The sequence below is a fragment of the Carassius gibelio genome, chromosome B24 (genome assembly GCF_023724105.1).
Source record: "Carassius gibelio isolate Cgi1373 ecotype wild population from Czech Republic chromosome B24, carGib1.2-hapl.c, whole genome shotgun sequence".
NCBI lineage: Eukaryota > Metazoa > Chordata > Actinopteri > Cypriniformes > Cyprinidae > Carassius > Carassius gibelio.
Window position 1 is genome coordinate 19,631,622 of NC_068419.1, and position 11,609 is coordinate 19,643,230.

Here is an 11,609-nt window from a genome sequence, read left to right on the forward strand (position 1 = left end):
AGGAAACAACTCGGGCATGTTTCCCCCTTCAGCAATTCACAAAGGCGGCAATTTGCAATGCTTTTCAGTGGGAACACATTCGTCTAGTTTGACAAGCCTGTGGAACATCCCCTCCAGTGGGTGTTGAGACCAACGTTTGCACATCATATAATGAGAGCTAGACATTTATGAACATGAGTGTTTCATCACTAATGCATATAATTGTCATTCATCAGCATATCCTCCGCTCTGGTGAGATCTCAGGTAGAGTTTACAAAGGACCCATCTTTTGAAAGCACTTTGTTTTTCGATTATATTAAAGACTTCTGGGGAAGCGGTGCTTGTCTGCATGAACATTACTGCCATTATGAAATGGCATAGCTAGGTGGCTGAAATGTGTCGTGTGTGTTTTAGTGCACTTGCTAAACTGTTCTTAGTGGATCCTAACTGGTTCAATAAAGTCAGAAGACCTTTATGTCTATTTTGGACGCATGGCTCAGGTTCCTTTGGGATTTTCACTCATTTTCTTCACCAACTGAATTGCAGGGCTGTTCATAACAGCTCGATTTTACATATCTTGTCTGCGTCCCAAAGTTTAACACTTATAGTAGGTTTAGTAGTTTTGTTCAACTTCGCTAACACCACTGAAAATATTGTAATATTCACCCATATTTTTTTTTTCTTAAATGACTAAAATCTAAAGTGAAATAAAGTGAAGCAAAACAACAAATCAAACTTGTCTGATAAGAATTTCTTATTATTCCAATAAAAAATACATTCATACAGAAATATAACAATTTTGCAAAACAATTTCAAATAAAATTCATATAAAGCAAAAAAACTGAACAAATAAAACAACAAAATAAAATACAAAATTAAAATCTTAGAAAAGTTTTTTTTTATATTTTTTCATCCTAACTTTTGTGTTCTTATTCTTTTGTACAAATATTCTTTCGACAAGAGGGATTCATGAGAGAAAAGAGAAGTGATAGAAAGTGTTGGTTGAAGCAAGCAAATGGAAAACTTGATTAAGGCTCCATTACCACTCGACTAATATTGGCCACTGTTGGAAAGACACATTGTTCTTTGCCCACAAAACCCAGGCTGGTCTGATTTAATGGCAGCACAGGCTGCTTCAAGTTACTTTTCTCTCAATGAAACAATGCGTAGCTGCTCGACATGCAACAGTGTCAAACCTCCATCGCTCAACAAACCAGAGCAATCCCAACTCAAATAATTCAAGCATATAACTATGTACAATAAATTTAATCAATCGTTTGGTCCCTGAAAACATTAGTTTACACATTTCAGATCGCAAATGAAACGCACACACCCAGCTGAGAGGCTTCCTCCATGCGGCGTTCGACCCCACGTCAGTGAATTTCCATTGTAAATGTTGAATAGCGGGGTGATATATCTTTATCTTTCTGGATGGCTGTGCACGGTTTCCACAATACTGTCGCTGGACTAAAACAACGGCATCCAGACAGGTCAATATCGAACTGGCCGAGTCAGCAGTCTGTAGCAGGCAGGGCCTTCAGCAATTCATTACAGAGAAGCAGTACAAGGCAAGGCCTGTCCGGCTGCAGCTTGTTAATTACAATAAATCTTTAGGTGTTTTTTCCTTTATTCTTGGTTACAGGGGACGGCGGGGGTTGGCATCCCACAAACATTCAGCCTTGTGTTATACAACAACCGGTTTTCGCATTTTAAGAGCTTTTTGTCTCGCACACACCTCCACAGACCGAGATCTTGCGTCTAAAGCGTATTCAAAACGTTCAGTCGATACCAAACCCATACTTTAAGTGCTTGCAGATCTAGAAACGTGAGGGCAAGTATAATAATGAAATCGCATGCTCAAGAATAACAATACATTAGGTATCTACAAGGGCTTGGCTACAGTGGCCTCAGAAATAGGAAAGGTGCATGTTCAGGTGAAACAGAGCCTTAATAAAGCTTTTTCAATCACTTATACAATACATTTTGTGACCCCCCAATGGGAAAGGCCACTTGCATAAGGCACCATTAAGGCCAACAGTGCATTAACAACAGGTAAAATGGAGATAGAAAGAGAGCGTTTAGTCTTCAAGATGACAAAACGAGTCTTGTATGAAATAGTCGATGAGCGGTAGGATCCTTCCCTCCACCAGAAAGGAAAAAAAAGAGGGAATTTAGAGTGAATAATGATCAATGTGTTTATGTACAATATTGTAACATTTAACCCAATTGTATTTAGCTGCGCTTTATTGGAATCTATTTGCAGTCCCAATTACAAAAAAAAAAAAAAAAAAAAAGTAAAATAAAATATGTACAAACCCCAATACCATGCAACACCTGTTTATGATAGTGAAGTTATAATTGTGTTACATCTCTAAGCACACAGCTTATACAATGGACTACAAATGAGCTTTTGTAGCCTGTCAAATAACAAGCTACCGAACACATTGCACATTTAGTAGCTGCACCGAACACCAAAAAAGCCACTTTCATTCAGGGCCGAGTTTCCGCCCCCCTTCTTGATGGGGGCAGGGGGTGAAACCCTGGCCGCTACGCCCCCTGCAATCTCAGAGCCCGGGGGCGTCAGGCAGGAGCTCTCAGTCTCACGGCTTCACTCACGGTTCTCGCATACCGCATGGAAACAAATACAGAAGTTGTTCCCCGACACCATTCAGCCCACAGCGATACACTGGTACTCCCCTCCCACCCTTCTTCACACACGGGACATTCATCTGCTCACTTCAAACAGGCTTTCTTTTGGATTTGTTTTAAAGTACCAGTGTATAGTCCAGGAGTTGTCCCGAAACATCATGCACCATACAACACACCATTCATTCGCTCTTTTTTTTTTTTTTGCTTTTTTTTTTTGTTGTATTTTTCATTATTCATTTTTTTTTATAAATCATCCTCGGTTCTTCATACGTGATTTGTCCCTCCCTTTTTTTCGTTTCAACAACCAGTCAGTCCGCCTTTATCCCGGGACTCACGGAGGCACAGGATATGGTGCAAAATGGCATGCTTTGGCTGGAACACACTCCCCCCATTTCTTGCAGGGCCGGGTCAACCAGGAAGCTGGTCAGGACACAACATATCCCCACCGCTCAAAGGTGCCTCTTCATGTGCAGGGCCAGGTGGTCCGACCTGGAGAAACACCTGGAGAAAGAAACAGCAAGAGGAAAGGTGAAAAACAAGGTCAGGCAGGGGCCACTGAAGCCGTAAAGCGTGATCAAAGACAGAGATCTGTGCATTGCGTCACTGACGAGGCCCCTAGTGGCCCTCGAGGTGAATCTGTCAAACAGAAATAGGTGCTATGAAGGCTAGTTAAAGGAAAGACAGAATGTGTATTTTCTGTGCAGAATTAGTAGAGTACATAAGCAGTTTTGTACTTATAATGAGAAATCTGTGAAAATATGCAAAAGAGATTTAAACTGGTTGTAAACCGTTGAAATGGGTTTTAAATTCTAGACATAATGCACCAGACACCATGTGCCATCTTTTTTGTGTAAGTGTACGTTTATAGCGGTCACAGAATTTTGCTAGATATATATATATAAAAACACACACACTTTTTATTCTTTTTCTTTTTTGTGGTGGAATATGCTACTACTACTGAATGAATGACCAAAAAAAAAAAAAAAAAAATATATATATATATATATATATTTTTTTTTTTTTTTTTTTTTTTTTTTTTTGGTCATTCATTCAGTAGTAGTATATATATATATAGATATAGATATATATGGTAATGAATAATAAAGGTTTGTTTTTTTTTCATTAGTTTTTAGGTAAAAATTATTAAGTATACAAATTAAAATAATAAAATACAACAAAATAATTACTACATGATCTCAAGGTTATAATAATCTGAGCACCAGCCCCAAACCTTATCGTCAAGTATCAAGCTGAGAATCGTACACTTTTGTTGCTGTCTGAAATTATTAAACGCATTAAATTATCCATAACTTTACTGAACTTTATGAATGCTTGGTGTTCTGATTCTGCAAAAATAGAACTGCTGGCACAGATTCTGTGTGGGTCTGACTATGAGGAAAGACTTGATCAAATGTTTTGTTTTAAAGGAGAACTATGAAATGTTTCGCATCCAGTAACCACGGAAACACAACACCAAAAGGGGAAGTTGAGCAAACAATGGTGTTCAAAGCGCAAAGCTCTCAGGGAGGAAATGATTAACAGAGGAAGTGATGACAAACAGGAGAGGCGCGTTTGGTCATAAAGCACACAATATCAATAGAGTATTGCGACAGTGTGGCTATTGCGCTTTCAAGCATTTAATGCGATTAGGTAATTAAGTGCTAAAACCCAAACATAATGGGGCGACTCCCATCGATGAACCAATAAAATGGAATCGATGCTGAATTTCACTGACGCACGCATCAAAGCATCAAGCATGCGGTGTGAGAGAGAGAGAGAGAGAGAGAGAGAGAGAGAGAGACAGACGGGCTTTGATGACTGTCACAGGGAGAGATAGTGAGACAGAACGGAGCGTACCTGTCACAGTGACTGCATTTAAATGGCTTTGCACCGGTGTGCTTCCTGAAGTGTCGGGTTAGCTCGTCGCTCCTCGCAAAGCGCCACTCGCAGCCTTCCCATGAACACCTGTACGGCTTCTCACCTGTAAACAAGAACACAAACACCTTTCAGCCGGCAGGTTTCGGCTGGGAAACATTCACAAATCTGAAAGGAATGTGGAACGGCGAGCTCACTAATGCTCTCAAAAATGCATCTGTAAACAGGATGCAAGTTTAGGCATTAGGTCACGCAGTCTACGAGACGAGTCTTAACTTTAATAAGATCCCTCAAGCTCTCAAGGATTACGGGAATGCACGGTATTCCAACAGTCTGCCTCTATGCGGTGTGCGCATAAACAGTGCACCGAACAATACGCGTCACACAGAACCTGTTTTGAATGCCAAGGGGCCCTTTAAAAAAAGGGGCCGCTCAGATCCCCATTCAAAAGCCTTGTTCTTTCCCATGACGGAAACCAAAACTGTTTGGTAGAGCAGGTTGTTTTCCCCCTAGCTGGCTTTCGTTCCCTTCTCCCATCCGTTCCCCCCTCCTTCCGGGCCACGGACGCATTCCAAACAGATTAGGTCACCGTTTAGGCGTGCAGTCATGCGAGGCAGATATTCACAGAGTGACATTAGCCTCGCAGCTGAGGACAGTCTGTGTTATTCAATTTCGTGGGAGTCGTGAAACCTCAGTGAAGTGCGCGAGGTTCCGCTTCCTGTTTGCTAGAGACAATGTGTAGCAACAGCATAGCTAACACTAAAGGATCTTACCTGTGTGAGTCCGCTGATGTGCTTTTAAGTGAGAACTCTTTGTGTAAACCTTCCGGCAGCCGTTGAAGTGACACCTGTGCACTCTCCTCCTGCCGTCTGGAGAGGCGTCCCCTCCTGCGGAAGCCTTATCCGAGGCCTTCCCCAGTCCGTTTTGCCGGATCTTCACCGGCACGTGCAAGTCAGTCTGTGTGGAGCCCCACACCTGCGGGACGCTGGGCTCCTGGGGCGTCTCTGGCGAGGACGGAGGCGTGCTGATGATGGAGGAACTCAAGTGATGCGCTGACTCCGTCAGAACCGAGCCCAGCGGGTTGGAGGTAAAGATGTGAGTGGGCGAGAGCTCCTCCGAACTGTCAGACGCCTCGCTGCTGGCATCCGAATTCATGCTGTTGGTTTCTAATATTTGGCAGTCCTGATTGTCGTCCTCCTTGACGCCGGGAAGGTTGCCGTTCCCATCTCCCTTATCTCCACAAGCCAAGATGAGCTTGCTCCAAAGATCCTCCTGGCCCTCAAACTTGAGGTCAGACGCAGACACGTACGGCTCGCTCTGCAAATATCTCTCCAGCTCCAAACAGGTCTGAATCAAAACAGAAAGCACAATGTCAGAATGCGCATGAACCATTGAATGAGTTTCCTTTTACTTTCACAGCTGACTACCAAGGGTTAGTTTGGGTTAGCCATTTCCTACTGAAACATTGTGGAGTAAGATCAATACAAATCAGTATTTTAGATATAAATATGGCTTTGATAGCTGTATATTGTCCCTTGTAAATCATCCAGACATTTCGGAGTCCTTTTAAGGAAGCCACTGAACTTCCTCGCTCGAGTTTCCTCCTTCACGCAGACTCACGTCCATCTGGTACATCTGGACGCATTTTAACGCGTACTGAGTGTGGATGCATTACATTTGAGAGCATAAGTTCTTATGTGAACACTTCCATCTGTGTTTTTCCGCTCAATGTCAGCATTTAGTTGTGCGGTTTAGCTCTGCACATCCTCGATAACCACGATGATGTTTACCGCGCAGAATATGGCTCGAAGAATCCCATGTTACGGATTCAACAGACTCTACATCAGGTAAAATGTTTATTACTGAAAGCTATAGTTCAGACTTCTGTCGCCAAGTTAACATTATTCAATGTTAAGCAGACTGACAGTGTAAGTCACCATTCACTTGCGTTGTATGGACAAATATGCAATGCAAGTGAATGGTGACTGAGGCCGTCAGTCGCTAACATCCTGCCTAACAATCTTTTTTTTTTTTTTTACTAAATAAATGGGTTTGAAACAGCATAATAGCGAGGAAATTATGACCGATATTCATTTTGGATGAACTCTCTCTTTAAAAGACTATGCTGGGAATCATTAGGCAACTAGATGCAAACGCATGTTTAAATGCCAAGAGATAAATTCATAAGGCACCATGCCAGAATCCCCAAAAGCCTGAGGGAAACTACCTGGATAAATTTCAGCAAAAATATTAAAACTATCGTGCCAAGAGTACGACTGCAACAGTTCAATCACAAGAATAACAGTATCAAGCAGCAGAACCTGCTATGACAGTTAATAAGCACCTCCTATAAACCCCGTTATGTGACAGAACATGTGCTGCAGACTGTCAAATCAACCAGTCGATGCTTGAGTAGGAAAGCATAAGAAAAAAAAGTGATCCAACCACAAATATTTTCCTCACTATATTGTGCTTTTTTACGGTTTCCAACACAACACAAGACCTGGCTCGCCAGTCCTGACTCTTCAAAAACTAATAAAATACTCTGTATGCCAAAACAAGTTTGTTTTATAATGTAGACATACGGACACATTCTACACACGCTGGCTGACAGCATTTACCGCGCGACCATGTAACCGAATCAAATACGTCATTTAGAGTGTTACACTGTTTCATTCAGCGCGTCGCGGATTGTAAATAACCCTCCGTTTTCGGTTTAAAGACAGCGAAGTCGAACCACAAGCTCTCCGTTCGCCAATCGAAGCGGAAGTTCTCAATTTTTAAAAATTGTTACCTGTTGCCAGTATTCTTCAAGAGATGGCAATGCAGAGAAATAGCCAGTGTCATGAACGATCTGAAGTTCCTGAAATATGCTGCACATTGGTAGAACATCCATTGCAATCCCAAGTATCAGGCGATAAATGTATATAAATATGTATCTTGATGAATCAAAGATAAAGTGTGGCAAGCAAGCGTCCTCTTCGTGCAATAGCAACGCAGTGCAGCCGTCGCTTTGCTCGGAGTCCGCTAGTCCGTCTGCTGAGATCACTCTGTATTTGCAAACACTGAACTCACGCAAAGCGCTGTGCTCTGTCAACTTCCCCTATTCAAACCTTGTAGCCTGCCTACTCCCTCGTGATAGCGTGACGTTCCCTCACAGGGCGTCCAATCAGATGCGAACAGGTTGCGCGGGCGCAAATGATATCACATTAAGCCAATCGCAGCGGCGTGCGGAACTAAGTCCTGCCTCCTGGCGCTATTCAACAGAACGGACCTGCGCGCTGATTGGACAATATTTTTAGAAGCGTATATAAAGGCCCTGCGCTCAAACCACCTATTTCTGTTTCTTGACGACGGAGTGTCAGACACGTCTCGGTTTGGCCAGAGTGAGCGCTGTGTGCAATCGGTTGCTTCTCCTGGAGAACTTTAGTGTGTTGCAATAAGTCCGTTTTCCGTTTTACTTTGCTTTTAGCTCCATTGTGTAACTCCTACAATCAAAAGCAAGGCTTTGGAGAAGTTCCAAGCATTTTTCAAATGCCACAAATCAAATGTCCCTAATACTTCACAGATAATCAGTGAGGCGAGTATCTCATCCTGCAATAAAATTGCCCTGAAGGCCTTGTAAACATTGAAAAAGAATCTCTGAGCAGTACACAACTTTATTAAGCAAACAGAAAATGTAGCCAATAAGATGTCGTCATGTTGGCTCACATAGTGTTTCTTTGTCTTCTTAAAAGGAAAATTCATATTTATTACTGTTTTTCTTTGGTGATTGATTGTTCAGATGTTTCTGGTGTCATGACAGACAAGTATCATATATATTAAATGTACTCTAATTAGAAATGGTAGAAAATTGAGTTGCTGTGCATTCTTAATCATGAAAATATGTTAATTAATGTCTTTTAAATTGCATATCACATTATGGCCCTCTTCTGAGTGTGCCAGCCAAGCAGCTGCCTTTGAAATGAATAGTAATCCTAACAGATAGCTTTCCCAGACATTATAGACTTCACGTTAAGGTTACATTTACTTGCACTTCGGTTGAAGTAAGAGGATACTGTACATTCAAAGTCTTCAAAAATCAGAGAAACTAACTTTTTTTTTTTTAATTACAGAAACCACTGTAGCTTCAGTTAAAAGAGTGAAATTTGGCCAGAGCACATTGTGCATGACTCAGACATGAAGGATGTGGTCACTCTGGTAAATGAACACAGCCTAGTGAGCACAGCACTGCCAAGTTGACTTGTGTCCACTCTTTAAATAGCCACTTGTTTGGGGCCTGTCTGGACTAAGTAAGAGGTATGATGAACCTAATCTGTCTGTTTGGTTACTCGGGCTGAATTTCTGATTTAGTAGGACAAATCTGGCAATGGATTCAAGTTTAAATATAGTTAACCGAGATAAACAGTGATTTGATATTTAGTACAGGATACACTGAATCAAAACTTGAGGGCTACGTTCAATCAATCTATTTCATACTGCACAGTAAAAAAATAAAAAATATTACAAATAATAATGATATAATAATAATAATTCTCCACAGTGCAGTATGCTTCATTTCTGTCACGTGAACTCATTACCCCATTTTGTATAAAATACATGCCATTACATCCAAATAATGAGTCAAAAGGGAGATAAATTGTGACTGATTTGTTTTCTGGTTCATTCATGGAAATGAATGGTGAAGTGGAGAGTATTGTGGGAGCATTGTGAGATACAATATTCTCTGCAGTGGCCTCAAAAATGCACATTGTGTGAAATACAGTAGGTAATTTGGGTATTTTAAGCATAGAGCTTGTACTGCACACTGAATACTCCTGTAGCAATAAGATTATTATAGTATGAGACTTTTGTAGGAATCATTCATTTTACCTTGGTTTGAATAAAGAGACTTTTTACAGAGTGAATCATTGGCTTTCAAATATGAATGTGTAGTTCAGTGTAAAGCAAATCAAAAAGAATAACTATCATGCACAGATTTCACTCTAGCCTTCTTTATTTAGTGAGATGTTACATTTTTCTTGCTCAAAATGAACTGTGAATAGAAAAAAAAAATACATATATTTGAATATAGTCTATGTTTAATGGATGATTGATTTGATTTTTAAACAACTGATTTAGCCTGTACTGAGTCTATCGTTTGTCTTTTTTAACACTAGTGATTCACAAAGTAATCACTTAATCTTCTGGAATGGCTCAGAAATTGAGAGATACCGCTTTTATCGCTTGGATAAGACATGCGGGTGCAGTTAATTTACACGCCAATCCGGCCTCCTGTCCTCTGAATTCAGAAGAGATGTTACAAACAACATTTCCTGAACAGAGTGCCATTGTCCAGCGCCACAGTATAGTCTGGTGCTAACCTCTGGAGAACTGAGTCCCCATTGTAGCTCTCAGCTGGGGCCATATTTGTAACTCGTAGCATCTGATTCAGTCATATGGTGGTGTGTTTGGAGCTGCAGCGCCTGGCCATGATAGTCATTTGCAGGAATTTTTGAGCTGCTCATCATAGGGGAAGTGGTGCAACTGTTAATCATTGGCAAAGGTCAGACATTCCGGACAATGGCTTTGTCCAGCCTGCTTTTGAACTGAAAGAGTGCCATTGAGGACAGTCTGTCACTCTGGACCTCAGCGTCTGTCCTTTTAAACCCATTGAAATTGAACTGCAACAATGAGTTGCAGTTTAACAGTGTGTTTTAATGTCACGCTTTACACCGCTTCGCGTTAAGCTGATCTGAGTGTTCAAGCTGTCATAACTGAGCGAGGGTCATGTGACCCGGTACCCAATGTGGATTGAAAGAGAACGCGAGGCCATCGACTAACGAACAAAACGACAATAAGGTGGCAATGTTGTGAGACAACAAAGCAATCCACAATGGAAAGTTGCCACTTGAAGCCCTTTTCATCCCCATTCATATCCCCCGAGTGCATTATCCAGCGGGATGTTTCATTAAGGAAGTGTCCAGAAAAGGCTCTGCGGTGGGCCCTGGCAGCCTTTATCTCTTTTAGCAAGGTTCTAAACTCTATCATCATCATGCAACCCTTCCTGCACAGTAGCCACAGGAAAGAGCAATTACGCACAGGGTCCATTTTAATACATCAGTGTCAGTACAATCAGTAAGTTGTTGCAGGTTGTTCTTTTTGCCTTCTTAACGATGCACCATATAGAGGGCCATTTATCCCGCGAGTACCCATCCCGTGATGCGTGCAAAAACAATTATTGGCCGTTCTTTTCAGGAAAAGTTGATCCTGCGAGCAGCGCGCACATGGGTCAGCGGGCAGGGAATAGCCGGAAACTAGTCGCTATGCAAATAGACTGAGACACTAATTAGCCTTAATACAGCGCAGACATGGAACAGGCCAAGCATTTCCAATTGGATTTGCTGAAGCGAGGAAACGCACACCAATAGCTGTGTTTTATTAAAACTGGAAACTGGAACCCCAAAGTGACAGCAATACCATCAATGCCTGTTTTGTATATGGTTTCACACAAAAGACATTGCGTATCTGTGTTTGTTCTCACCTTGGCTGTATGAAAGCTCACTTATATGCAATTCATTTGGTGTTCATGTTCCTCAATTATTAATATAATGCGTTTTGTGTAGCAATTACCAATTTGAGTCTCCAATATATCGGGGAACTCGCGAAAAGCCTACTGTAATTCAGCAAATCATCCCTAAACAATTTGTTTTACCAGGTGCATGTAATTGAGATGCACTGCTTTTCATAAGGACACTGAGCAATTGCTGGGACATTAATAAAATGAGAATAAATTGATTGATTGGGAATCGATGCAGTGACATCAATCTTTGCCGGTAAAAGAGCAGGAGAGAGAGACAAAAGGAGAAATCAATATTCTTTCTAATGCACCATGTCATAAATCAGAATCGTCTTACTGTATGCGGTACCTGGCGACGCAAAAGTGATCATTGGCCTCATTAGTCTTCACACATGGTCCGTCTCTGTTTGCTCAGTCTTGCAGACGCTTCACTGAAATTCAGCTAAGAGTGGTATTAAACGATCGGTGTGTGCCTCTCTTCAGCTCTGTGTGTATCGATGGGCAGACAAGTCGGCCACCTTACAGAGGGCACTGAAGCCTTCTTTTA

General features: G+C 41.5%; 1 protein-coding gene across 1 annotated transcript; it reads right to left on the reverse strand.

Moving 5' to 3' along the window:
* Positions 1–709: 709 nt before the first annotated feature.
* Positions 710–7,607, reverse strand: klf6a (Kruppel-like factor 6a). Its single transcript, XM_052595784.1, has 4 exons — positions 7,298–7,607; positions 5,277–5,850; positions 4,486–4,609; positions 710–3,129 (listed from the first exon to the last, which is right to left on the reverse strand). The coding sequence occupies exons 1-4, from the start codon at positions 7,397–7,399 to the stop codon at positions 3,078–3,080; spliced, it is 852 nt and encodes a 283-aa protein (XP_052451744.1). The 5' UTR covers positions 7,400–7,607; the 3' UTR covers positions 710–3,077.
* Positions 7,608–11,609: the final 4,002 nt, after the last annotated feature.